General features: G+C 37.5%; 1 protein-coding gene across 1 annotated transcript in view; it reads right to left on the bottom strand.

Moving 5' to 3' along the window:
- The window catches only part of LOC120081538 (probable inactive shikimate kinase like 2, chloroplastic), a 26,574-nt gene extending 13,201 nt beyond the window's left edge, over positions 1 to 13,373 (bottom strand). Inside the window, exons 1-7 of the mRNA XM_039036507.1 lie at positions 13,083 to 13,373; positions 12,058 to 12,248; positions 11,780 to 11,974; positions 10,962 to 11,023; positions 1,750 to 1,816; positions 1,547 to 1,665; positions 732 to 908 (exon numbers count right to left, since the gene is read on the bottom strand). Of these exons, the coding sequence (XP_038892435.1) occupies positions 732 to 908; positions 1,547 to 1,665; positions 1,750 to 1,816; positions 10,962 to 11,023; positions 11,780 to 11,974; positions 12,058 to 12,248; positions 13,083 to 13,316 (1,045 nt within the window). The 5' untranslated portion in view covers positions 13,317 to 13,373. The remainder of the gene's footprint in view (positions 1 to 731; positions 909 to 1,546; positions 1,666 to 1,749; positions 1,817 to 10,961; positions 11,024 to 11,779; positions 11,975 to 12,057; positions 12,249 to 13,082) is intronic.
- Positions 13,374 to 13,947: the final 574 nt, after the last annotated feature.

Below are 13,947 nucleotides of genomic sequence, written 5' to 3'. Positions count from 1 at the left end.
AGCTATTTGTATTCCCTATGTACCTTCAGTCCAACAGATTGCCGATGTTTTTACGAAAGGGTTATCGAGACAGACATTTGAAGCTTGTAGTAGCAAGTTGGGTCTTGCCGATATCTATGCCCCAACTTGAGGGGGAGTGTTGAAATACGTTAAATTAGCCCTAAGGGCATTTTTGTCTTTTTACTATATTTGCTAAATTAGGGTTTCACCTCATTCTATTTATATCTGAGGTTGGGTCTATTGTAAACATGACATAAAATAATTTCTTTTCTACCGTGGTTTTTCTTCCCTGAATTAGGGTTTTCCACGTAAACTCCTTGTGTCGTCTTCTTTTCCTATTTCAATAGTTTCCTTTTCAAAAAAAAAAAAAAAAGATTATATTTAGTTATGTCGTTATACTCATACTTTAATACTCCCCCACTTATGGACTTGAAAATATATGTAAGACCCAAAAGCTTAAGTTGAGGGGTCACGGTCAATTTAATTATATCAACTCTTTAACAATTTCCAATTAATATGATATCATATTCGTGTGGATCATAATTCAAATCGAATTGAATCTGATGGAAAATTGGAAATCAGTTGTTATCTATCTGTAACTGTAAGGCTGTCTGAAGTAATGACTTAGATTTAGATATATATATATATATAAGCTTCAATATTCTCATTATATCTTGAAATGCAGAAAACATTTCTGTATGAGATGAATTTGAGATTGACATAAATTGTACCTGGAAGGTTTTTGTCCGACAGAATAAGTTGCTTAAGGGCACTTAATGCTGCCTGAGCCACTGCTTTTGAATGAGCATCATCCCAACCCTGAAGTTTAACTACAACTTCTGCATTTGAGTATGCTAGCTTACTGTCTTGCATGTGTCTCCTAGCTTCTTCCTTAGCTGCACTTTCATCTGCATTTAAAGCGCACCAACATTCATTTGTCATTGCCATTTTAAGTCCTCAACTCTTCTCGTTTCTACCATATTATTATGGAAGCTTTTAGTTGGTCTCTGACGTGTTTTAATAACATCTTTTGATCTTCTTGTGTCTACATTGGTGGATCATCCTTTTGATGGTATTAAAAAGATGGTTTGGTTGGCAATACTCGTGCTTTCCTTTGGAGCCTTTGGTGCGAGCACAATGGTCGTCTTTCAGGGATTCTTTTTCCTCTTTCGATAGGTTTTTGAATTTGGTTATGTCCACTGCTTTCTATTAGTGCAAAACTAAATACCCTTTTATTCATTATAGTTTATCTTTTCCAATTGGAAATGTTTGTTGTAATCACCTATAGATGTTGGGGTTCCCTATTTCATTTATCAATAAATTGTTTCCTGTTTCCAAAAAAAAAAAAAAATGTTTCAAGTGAATGTACATTAAAATTTGCATCTATAGAAAACTAGAAATGGACCTCGTGCCATCTTGTAGACAAAAAGTTTTGCAAAACTTTGAAACTAAAGTATTCACCAACTGGTGGAAAAGAAAGACTGAAATTAAGATGGGTGTGAAAATTTTGAAACTAAATGGAACAGAGACAATGTAGAGAAGTTACCTGTAGCCTCAGTTTGTGAAAGCCAGACAGTGAATCCTGCATAAAGATGTCTCCAAGTATCAGTCCTTCCTGCAGCTCCCAGTTGACCTCCTAACGTTGCAACAACAGCACGGACGTGGCTGTGTGATCAACAGGAAGAACATACATCCTCCAATTCTATCAACCAACCAAATGCTAAAAGACGAGGCAAGTATTAAACATACCTGCTTAAACTTTCTAATACAGTGTTTTCTGCTTGTGCTACAGCTTCGAAGCCTTCAGCAAGCATCCCTGGAATTGATTAGTCATTAACACACTGCAAAATCGGTGATATAAGTCATTTTAAGCATGTAACATAATTTTGGTTCTCTAGTCTGAGTTAGCACTATCAAATTTCGAGGTAAATAGTAAATCATAGGGACTTGGTGTTAAACCTCCCATTGTAAATATGCGTGCAATGCAGGGTGAAAAGGAATCAAAACGTTAGAAGTTATTAAGAGAATCTGATGTAGGGATTTTACCTTAGTAGTTTGGGTTAGATCTTGGTAAAATGTTTTTAGTTTCTTTTTCATATTGTTAATTCTTAGTTTTTTAGGCAACACCATTACTCATTTCCTTGCACGACTTGTCTTCTCCCTTGCAAGACTTGTCTTCGTCTTTGCATGGTTTCCACAATTTCTCTTCTTCTTCACGTGAGTTACGTGACTGTACTTTGTTTTCGCACTCTCCTTCTCTACCCATGAATTTCACATCTTCTCAGTTTTGGATGATTTTTTTCCCTTAAAATTTTCTCACATGGTGAACTAATTTCCCCATAACACATTGGATTCCAATCATCCCTTTCGTGTTTTCTTCCAGCTGCAAGGATTGGCCCGAATTTAGGTGTTCATGAAAACATTTCTACCTCCATTGGTCGTGATCAAATCTGAAAGAAAAACTTCTGCCTTTGAACGCTCTTCTTGTGCTCCAGTTCTCCACTCTTGGCAATTATCTTAAACTTGAACTTTATTCTTAGTTCTTGAAAAAGGTACGCTAAAAGGTTTGCTCTAGTAAATTAGTGTGCTATGTCGAATATACGGCAATGAGAGTTTTTCTATTTTCCGCCAACAGTAGTCAACAGTGGGCTGTTGGCGCATGCAATTGGCATGATACCAAATTGATGTAGCCTGAAACAAGAGAGAATTCTCTCCAAGAAGTCTAAACTTAATCTTCATTATCAATCAAATGTTAATGAATACACGAGTACAATCTTCTATTCATAGAGAATTGGAAACAAACTAGCAATTAAGAATATGAAAATGAACTCAAAATATTTAAACAAAAATTAATCTTTTTTTTAAACGAAAACGGAACTTTTCATTGATATAACGAAAAGAGCAAAGCTCAAATTACAAAGAGACGTGAACCAAATAAACCATAAGAATCAGGAGATGCACCTGGATATCTCAACTAAGTTGACACATCCATAGCACCTTCATCAAATCCAATACAAAACGATATTTCAAAGATTACAATAGATCTAAAATACTTGATTACATAGAAAAAAACAAAAGCATTTCAATTAAGGCAAACATCCTGAATAGAATAATCTTCAAAGAGCTTGGATTACGAACTCCAAGAAGAAGCTAAAAGATGAAATGAACCCCATCTGTCTGACCAATCCTTGTAATTATCCTGGAACATTCTCTGATTACGTTCAAACCAAATCTCAGATACCAAAGCTTTAACTGCATTTGACCATATAATCTGAGCTCTAGAAGATAGAGAAGAACCAACCAAAAGATGTGAAATATCATCCTTTACATTGTTCCCAAAAGCCCACAGCAAACCGAAGTTAGAAAATAAGTTCCACCAGCAATTTCTTGAGAAAGAACAATCAAATAACAAATGCTGCAAATCTTCTCCATTGGCTAAACACAGTAGACAAAATGAGGGTGAAAGATGTTTACTCCGCATCTTACGTTACAAAGTAAAAGAGCAACTAAGGGCATCATAAAGCAGAATCCAAGTCAAAATATTGATTCTTTTGTGACATTTTGATTTCCAAAGGGCTTTGTACATCACCTTTTCAAAACGAGTAGAAGCAATCAAATATTTTGACAAAGATTTCCCCGAGTACCTTCCTGAAGCATTCAAAGACCATAATCTCGAATCTGGTAAAGAAGAAATTCTAGTGCCCTCAATTTTACACAACAGCTGCTGAAATTCAACAATCTCTTCTTTTTTTAGCCACCTACGGAATAAAAGGTTCCAAGAACCAATAACCGAGTCCCAATGATCATTGACACTCCAATTGGAGAAGCAGCAATGTGAAAAAGCTTAGGAAAGCAAACCTTGAAAGGAATATCAGAGCACCATGAATCTATCCTGAGAAAGATATTCCTTCCATTACCAAGGTTAAACTTTGCAATCGGGCCAAATTGACTCCAAGTTCTTGATATGTTGATCCATGGACTTCTCAAATTTAAACCAAGCTGACCCGAAGTGTGCCAAAGATGTGGACCAACTCCCATGAATGCTTTTAACAATTTTGCACCATAGAGAGTCCTGCTCCTTAAGAAATCTCCAAATCCATTTAAACAATAAAGCTGTATTTCTGTTTTTCAGATTTCCAATCCCTAGACCACCATCTTTTAGAGCTTTAGAAGCTAACTCCCATTTAACCAAATGATTAAGCATGCTGCCTTTCTGACCTTCCCAAAAGAAGTTACGTAAAAGTCTCTCCAACTCTAATATCACCGAGCAAGGCATTTGAAATAAGGACAAATAATAAGTTGGTAGGTTGGCTAGAACCGAATCATATAAAGTTAAACGGCCCCCTCTAGACAAGTTATACCTATTCCATTTATTAAGTTTCAAATGGGCTTTATCTATAATAGGCTGCCAAAAAGATTATCGTTTTAGGTAACCACCAAGAGGTAAGCCAAGATAGATGAAAGGCAATTTACCTGCTTTGCAATTCAGCCTTAAAGTAGAGATCGGTGTAGCTTCATCAACATTGACTCCATATAATGCTGATTTCTCCCAATTAACTTGTTGCCCCGAACACCATTCAAAAAAGCCAATTGTTTGAATGAGAATGTCTAACATGGCTTCATCATACTTACAAAAAAGAAGGGTATCGTCTGCAAATTGCAAAATTGATAGATGTACTTTATCTTTACCTACCAAAAACCCCTCAAACAGTCCACTGTCATGAGCTCTATTAACCAAGGCACCAAGCACTTCACCAATGATAAGAAATAAAATGGGTGATAAGAGATCACCTTGCCTAACTCCCCTTGAAGCTTGAATACATCCTTTAGTCCCTCCATTGTACACAGAAAATTTTGGGTTTTGAATACACCTATTGATCCAAAAATTAATCCAAACTACTAAAGTAACTCCGAAGTAAGAATCGTCTCTTATTAGGTGGGAGGGGTTAGTAAAGGATGTCAATTGTCTTGGAAAAGGTGGTTTCTTGCTCCCAAAACACTGCATCTTTACATTCATATTTGTACAGCTGGGAGAGAATTCGGCCAATTAGATAGTTGCTTGATTAATGGTTCACGGATTTTGTCCATGATCTAACCCTAATTTGACACGTATTGTAACTCTAATTATAAAGATGAATCAACCTTGTAAGGACACTCCCTACGGACGATTCACAAAAAACTGAGTTTCAGGCTAAGGAGAGATGACTCTACAAACCATTGCAATAAGAAATATACAGTGGGTCACAAATACAAGGAGTTATGGGTCATGCTTGTGCATGAAGTTGGAATGGAGGAAGAGGCACATGAAATCTTTGAACGCAATAGGCCCATGGAAATTGAAGAAATTTTGGGACTCTCGTTGAATCCAATGGTGGGGCTGACTCCTCCAGGGAGGATGAAGTTGAAAGGAATGATCAATAAAGCTGATGTGGTGGGGGTGATCCTAGATAGCAATACCACACACCACTTCATCTCCCATACCATTGTGAAGAAGCTAAACATCCCAGTTGTGGAAACCACCCATTATAAGGGCATTATTGGAATTGGACAGGCAAAGTAGTAAAATGCAAAGGAATATTCCAATATATGGTGGTCAGCTTTCCAGGCATAACAGTAGCAGAGTATTTCTTGCCTCTTGAGCTGAGTAGAACTGATTTGATTTTGGACAACGAAAAAAGACGTGGGCATTGCAGTCAGTGCCATTCTCTCATTAGGGGAACTGATGCAGAACATCAGCTCAGTTATGAATAGATGAAATCCTCTTGGTTTGCCATTAATTAAATTAAAAAGTTGGTTAGTTGCAAGTAGTTTTGGTAACCTACAATCCCCCTTCGAAACACATCGTCACACACCCTCTTAAAGTCTATGTTAGATTTGTGATATTTGTTTAAGACTCCCGGTCTTTGCTCATTGGGCTGTTTAGAAGTTGTCTCCATTTTGTGGGTATTTGTCTCAAAGGTTGTTCTTCCAGTTGCTAACTCTCCAGAATATTTCTTTTCTCATTTAAACTATTATGCAAAATATTTTCTCTAGGATGTTTCCCTTTCTAATGATTTGCTGATTTTTTTGGGGGATATTTTCCATATTTTCACTATGCTATTTAAGCCTGAGAAGTTTGTGTGCTAGTGTGGCCGCATATATTATTTTGTGAGATCGTTGTGTGAGTTCTTCTGGATACCTACTGCATTGTATTGAATTGAAGAAGGTTTTATGCTTTGTTTGTGGCGGTGTGATCTTCACTTGCTCTTACAATGAGCGTTTTTATAATCACGAAGGTTTGTTTGGTTTAGGGGAACCTAAGACAAAGCTGATTGGGAAGGATTTCTCCATACTCAGGGAGAGCCTGAGTTATTATTCTGCGAGAAAGGAGTTCTCAAGACTTAAAAGGAGCCTAAGTTCACATGTGAAAGGAATTCACTAATAGAAGAAAAGATATCCTCAAGTGAGAGGGAGTCTCACATGCTTAGGGAGCCTAAGTTCGAGTGAGAGGGAGTCTCACATCTAGGGGAAAGCTAAGTTCGAGTGAGAGGGAGTNTGCTTTTTTTGGCATCTAAAATTTCTGCTATGTTATTTACTTTAAACCAATGTTTTGAAAAAAAAAAAAAAAAAAGTTAGTAATATAGATAGTATCTGTCTCTTATACACATCTAGATGTGTATAAGAGACAGACTGTAATCTTCGCTATTTACAGATATACAATATTATAATTGCTTGACTTTTATATATTAGTAGTTTATCTTTCCTGGACATACTCCCCCCAGACGTAGGCGGTCGATCACCAAACTGGGTTGCCAACTTTTGTATGTACATGCTTGATTTACTATTTGTTACTTTGTTGTTGTCTCTAACTTTGCTAGAAAGTCTTGTGTGGCATTCATATAGTATGTTAGTCTTTTCGTCGCTGTGGAGGATGGACGTGCTCTTTCTGTCAATCTTTCCTTCTACAGAAACAAAAAAAGCAATTGGTCCCGAGAATGCGATTGCGTTGAATAGGAAAGGGGCCGAGCTGACTGATGAGCGAGAGCCTTTTTCTAAAGATCTCTTCTTCTTTCTCAATTTTCGGAGAATACGGCATTGTATTATTGTTCATTAAGAACCTAACAAGAGCACTCGTAAAGGCCGACAAATGGATGGTAAGAGTCTCCGTCTTTCAAGCAGCAATGAGAGCTGCAGTTAGGAATCTCAAATCTCTCTCGACGCCGAGAATTTGTGATGTTTCCAGGTCGATCAGAGGTTCGGCTTGCTTCTCCCCCACCTTTTAGCGTTCGGGGGAAGGGAAGTGTGATGCCAGAAGAAGGTCTTGAGAGATCCTTTGAATACGACCAGGGGGATAGAAGCCCACGGAGCGGTAGGCTAAGCCGGAAAGAGAGAGAGCAGTTGGTTCTATAATTGAAATAATGGAAATGCTCTGTCATAGAGCTTCGCTAGCAGTGTCGAGCAAAGCTCGCAATTCGACTGGAACTAAAGACCAGAATGAAAGTAAACAACGCCTTTTAGCTTTCTTCAGGATTTGGCCCGAACTGTTCGGCAGATTCCCACGCGTTACGCACCCGTTCGCCACTTTGTTCTCAACTGTTCCCACCGCTTTTGAAAGGCGAGACAAGCTACCTTTAGCTAGGAGCCTCTTTTCCTTCTGCCTAGCTCCCCGAAAACAACGTTTGACTTGCATGTGTTAAGCATATAGCTAGCGTTCCTTCTGAGCCAAGATCAAACTCTTCTTTTGAGTATGATTGTGCCCTGCTGTGGTAGAACCTAGTGAACCGGGAGTACTACTTCCCAACCTTCTGTGAACCTTGCTTCTCTTGTGATTTTTGCTATTTTCTTTTTCTTAGAAAAGTGATTGATATCAAAGAGAGTCTCAGTCTAGTCAATCAACTAATCCACTAGTGGAGTTCCCGTGGTATAGTAGTAGTGTGGTAGTTGAGACTCCGCCCCTATCTCTTAGTCTTTTGAAGAAGGATCATGAGACTTCTTGACCCAAGGCTGGTGCTTATTCAAACTTTGTGGTTCAAGGATTGCGCACGCAATCAATTCCATTGGCCCTCTCAAACCTTTGCTCTCTTTTCTCTTCTTGAGAGTCATCCCTTTTGTTGTGAGAGGAGAGATGTGAGAGTTTGGAACCCTAATCCTTTGGAAGGGTTCTCATGTTAGTCCTTTTCAGTGTTTGGTTAACCTTTCTCCTCTTGGTGAGTCAGTCTGTTCGTTATTGTGGAAGATTAAGGTTCCTAAAAATGTGAAATTATTTACTTGGCAGGTTCTTCATGGCCGTTTTAATACGTTAGATAGGTTTATGAGGAAGACGTCGTTGATAGTTGGGCCTTTTTGTTGTATTCTTTGTCGGAAGGCGGCGGAAGATTTCAACCATATTCTTTGGCATTGTGATTTTGCGAGCTATGTTTGGGATTCTTTTTTCTAGACATTCAGCTTGTTGTGTGCCTGACACAAAGATGTTAGAGATATGATCGAGGAGTTCCTCCTCAATCTGCCGTTTGGGGAGAGAGGCCAATTTATTTGGTGTGCCTGTGTTTGTGCTATTACTTGGGTATTATGGGGTGAGAGGAATAGTAGGGTGTTTAGAGGGGTTGACAGAGATGCTTGAGAAACTTGGTCTCTTGTTCAGTCTCATATTTCTCATTGGGTTTTAATTTTGAAGACTTTTTGTAACTATCCTTTAGACATGATTTTATATAGTTGCCTTTCTTGTAGTAGGAGCTCCCCCTTTTTTATGGGCTTGATTTTTTGGATGCCCGTGTATTCTTTCATTTTTTTTCTCAATGAAAGTTGTTTTTGTCAAATATATATATACACACACATATATATTCTAGTGTGTGCGCGCGTGAGGAACCACATTCCAAAATTACAATTTACAATCTCTATATAACATGCTACCTTCGTTCTTATGCTTATATATAAAATCTTCTAATACACTGATATCTTTTAAAATATGATCTAGAATTCGTCTTCTCCCAACAAAATGTGAGAGTACTAGTAAGGGATATATTGAGAATATAGTTAGGATGGTAGTGAGGGCATAGTGGTAATTAGCTAGTGATGTTTTGTTATAAACAAGGCGAGTTGGACACCTTAGAGGAGGGGACATAGCCCTTCAAAAGCTATAGATATTGTAATTTCTCTTGATATTTTTAGATAATTCCATTGTTATGTTTTGTGTTGGGTTCCTTGTATGGAAAATCCCAACACAAAGCCCCCTTGCTTTGGGAAATTGTTCCAGGGAGCACTTGTTTTATTGTTTTTGCCAAAGTTGTGGGAATGGTTTTTTGTAAAAATAGCGGCAAGGTTAATGTTAGGTATCCAAACACAAAAAATATAAGATAACACTAAAGATAACCATATTGCAATATCAATGAAGAAATTACAATAGTCTCACAAAGTCCTGCAACCAATAATCCTCACCAAAATGATTCCCATGCCTAAAGTGCCCAATTCTCCTTATTTATAACCAAGGCACCACTAACTAATTGCCACTATGCCCTTACCACTATCCTACTAATATCCCCAATATATCTCTTACTAGTACTGTCAAACAATGGTGGAGAAGGGTGGAAAGAAACTTTTGTCTAGAAGGATAATTTTTATTTTTTTATTTTTCCAATCAAAGGAGGGGTTGTGCTAAGCAGTATCCTTTTGTGTTTTACTTCTCTTCAAAAATCTTGAAACAAAATGAAGAACAAGTTAGAAAAGGCTACGAGAGATTTCTTGTGAAAAAAATGTCGAGGAAGGGCGTGGGTCACACTTGAGAATTGGAATGTTGCATTGGGAACTAGTGAGAAAGGGGCTAGGAATAGGAAATTTAAACAACAAAAATGTAGCCTCTCTAAAATGGTCGTGAGGTTACCTTTAAGACCCTAGGCTTTGTCGCATTAAACAATTATGAGTGAGTGTGAGTGAGTTTCATCTCATCGACTGAAATGCAGGCAGTGTCTATAAGGCTAAAGGCGCCTCCAGAAGTCATTGTAAGGTTATTTCCCCCAGTCTCCCAGGTTTCTCCCTTTCACTACCTTTTTCTTATTTTTCTTAGTGGGGATGGCAGTAGAGTTCCAATTTTGGGAGGATTATGGGATTTGTACTAGTCCCTCCCAGTTGCAAATTACCTTTGATTTCCACGATGGCCATCTCCAAAAATCATCTAGTCTCAACTATGATTCACTAAAAGGGCTCTCTGCGATGGTGACATCAAGGGATTAGCCTCCCATTTACCTTTTCACTAGTTAATTGTTTCCACCACCAGATATAGTCACCATCGTCCTTAGGGTATGAAATATTTGAGCTCCTTCTCTTGGAAATCTTTGTTGCATTGATCGGCGTTCTTTCCAACTTCTTCAGCTCTCACTCTTTCTTCTTTACTTTGTGAAAGTTGAAAAATTCAGAGAATATACAGCTCTTTTCTGGGCTTGCAGCCCTGAAGAGTCAATTCGGAAGCTACTATTTTGTTTTTGGTCGTAACTAGCAGTGGTGTGTAAGAGCATGGCAGCAGATTTGAATCATATGCCGTGGACCCTTTCACATCCATAAAGTGGGATTGCTTGAGTAGAGTTTTCAGTCCTCATTTCAAGAAGTTGAATGAGGAGGCAGAGCATATAACGCTTCCTTCTGGCTTCTTAATACAATGTTATTTTGTGATTACTCTCCATTTTCTATGACCAAAAGTTGGCGATCTTTTTGTGCAAGTTTATGTATTTCCTTTTTGGCTGGTGGCCCTCTTTTCTGGTGAAGGCCTTCCATTCTACATTTTTCTAAAAGATGAGAAACAAAGATCAGGTACATAACATTCTGACCTCAGAATCAATATAGACCAACTTATAAAATTGTGAGTAGTTAAGGGAATCCGTTACCTCTCCAGCACACTCCCGAAGGTGGTTATTGTGAAAAGGAACAAAAGTTTATAAGACCCTGACGATGATTAGTAGCATCAAAGCATGTCAAGGGTAAATAGTACTTACATGAATTAATGGTCTGCTTGGAAAATGTTTCCAGCAATTCTTTTGTACTCAATGGAGTATACCTAAGAATCATGACAATAAAAATTTCTCAGATGAAAGTTTGACAAAATTAGCAGGAATAATTCTAAAAGGGAAAAAGTGTGGGCTTTTTCATGAGCACACAATAGAAATATGCAAATATTTTTTTGTATATGAAGAAATATCGTACGATGAATACTGAGATGATGAAAATTCTAAGAAATTGTAATTTTTATTTGAGATTGTAGGAAAAAAAGAATAAGTAGAAGAAGACGGCGGCCTTAAAGAATCTTCATGAATTTCTGCCTTCAAAGTTGGTTTTTTCCCCCTTTTAACTTGGGGATTATATCAATTAAAGCCTCAAACTAATAATTATCTTAATTTAACCCTATTTTTCACAAATGAATCAATTTAGACTATCTATTAGTGATTTATAACTATTTTCAATTGATTTCATTAAGAAAACAAGGCATTGAGGTCATGCCTTGGACCTAGGCGCATGGTTTAGGGGGCTTTTTAAAACACTGGGAGGGCATTAATTTCTCCAAGTTTTTAATGTTAATAATTGAAAAAGGGAAGTAAATGCTTTTCTTGCCTATGATAACCGATGAAGTATCTGGCGATAAAATATTTGCCTGGTTTAAGTTGTTACGTTACAAGGCCACAATTCAGTTGATGACCATTACCTGGAGAGCATAGAATCAGTTGTTTCAAATGAACTAAAAATTTACCTGATGACCATTGTCAACTTCGACCATTGGAAAATGAAAATAACCCAAGATAGAGAAGGAAAAAAATACCCAAGTCCAACTGCGAGTTCATGAGCAACTTTTTGGTTAATATCTGTTGAATCCCCTATCAAAAATATAGAAGTTCCTTTTAGAAGCTGTGTAGATCCTGCTGTTAAGGATTCCCAAGACTCAACAATGTCGGGCCATTTCAAGTCTGGATCATGCTTCTTCAAATTTATAACTAGTTGATCTTCATCAATATACCTGTTCAACATAAGAAATGTCATATTTAGACATTGTAGTTCATACTGGTTGTAGGGAGGTTATCTACCATGACAACAACAAACCATATTGTTTCTGCAGGTTTTATTTTCTCAAATAGTTGCTTTGTTTCCAGAAGAGTTATGATAGACCCCAGGCGTTGTACTCTAATAGTCAAAGAGGTTTCATTTGCATCCACATAAACATCTTTTGAACTACGAATGTCTTGAGTCCCAAGTTGTAACCTCAGTTCCACTTCAGAAGAACTATCGGTGAACTGCATGAAATTTCATCTAGTAAGCAGGGGGTAAAAGACTGGTGAACGAAGAAAAAGGCAATTCCAGATATAGGGTGGATAAGAAAATCGTCCTTACTGAGTGTAAGCATGAGATATAAATTGCTAACGCCTATATGATGTAAGTTGTTATTCGGTGATTGGGTTATTGCTTTTGATTGTATTTATATATGAGAGCTTATCATCTCCTTAATCAATAATATCGTGAGATTGCATTGGCTCCAATATTTTAATATGGTATCAAAGCAAAACAATCATTATAATTCAACCAAAGCACAGGCAAACCATAACAATTAGGAATTATTACAATTCTTCCTGCCGTTTCTTATCCTATTCTAGAGTATCATGACAACCAATTTGCTTAAAACATTATATGCATTAAATTGATGCAGCCGGATTGATTATTCATTTCCAATAAACCATTTATATGTCTACGCCCAAATTTTCACCACAGCTATAATGAGACATCTGCATACAAAACTTCAGCTCTCTAACCTCTAGTTCCTCGACGTATGCTGATCAAATACGTCGTTTCTAAAGATAACGAATGGAAAAGAGAAGGAAAGTTCTCTTCCATTTATAAAATTCTAACAATAGTCAGTCCAGATACTATCCTTCTCGCTTTTGGAAGGCAAGACGAGTGGTTTTATCCAAGAAATACTTCCAAAAATTCTGAACGCAGCTACAAATACTACATATGATAGACTACAGAGAAATTCAACGAAATAGGGGAGGAAAATAAAAAACCAGAGCCACATACAATTTACAGTCCTAATTTTTGCACAAACCAAACAAAAACAATCGCAGAAGAAGTACCTCGTAATCCAAAGTGCGAACTGGAGCGGTGCTGGAGGAGCAGTTACGAGTGAAACGAGAACTGAAACGAGAAGTTGAAGGAGAGAGGTTGGCGGAGGAAGTAAGACCGATGGAATTGGAAGCGAATGCGACGACATTGGAGCAAGAAGAGAAGATCGAAGAAGAAAACTGGAGGCTTCTGGTAGGGTTTTGAGAAAAAAGGCACAGAGCGCTGGTAAGGCTCGTCGAAGCCATTAGAGCTTCGCGCGAAGAAAAGGGGGAAATTGGATAAGGAGATTGTAGAAGGCGGGATCGGCCGACGGTGGCCGGAATCTTTTGAACTTGATATTGGGCCCTAAAAGGCCCATTATTAGTTCATTGCTCGGCCCAATCTAAACATTATTGGATCACTAATGGCCCAACTTTTTTCATTGCTCTTAAAATCCTTCCCTTTCTTTACGAACTTGAACCCTACATTAACACACATGGCTATGCATACGACATATGATTACCACTACAATTTTCTTTGACAATCTTCACGAGAGGGAGATTAAACTTCAAACCTCCAGATTAATAGTATAAGTTTATGTCAGTTGAACTATACTCATGTTGGTACCACTACGATCTTTTAATTATGAGTAACTATCATATTTGTATTCGATTTATTAGAAACTTTCATAGGTAAAATGAGATCCAGCATGTCGGTCGCACGACATTGGTTGAATAATGTACCAAAAATCACTAACTAATATAAATTTAAGCACAGTTTGATCGATTTAGATATAATCATCAATCAAAATCTCAAGATGTTTCAATCTCCTAATTCCACATGTTTTTTAAATAAAAAACTAGAGAGATAGAAAAAAGAGTATTTCACTTTAATGAT

Source organism: Benincasa hispida, chromosome 7 (genome assembly GCF_009727055.1).
Source record: "Benincasa hispida cultivar B227 chromosome 7, ASM972705v1, whole genome shotgun sequence".
Taxonomy (NCBI): Eukaryota; Viridiplantae; Streptophyta; class Magnoliopsida; order Cucurbitales; family Cucurbitaceae; genus Benincasa; species Benincasa hispida.
Note: the sequence above shows the minus strand (reverse complement) of the source record. Positions and strands in the feature narration are given on the sequence as shown.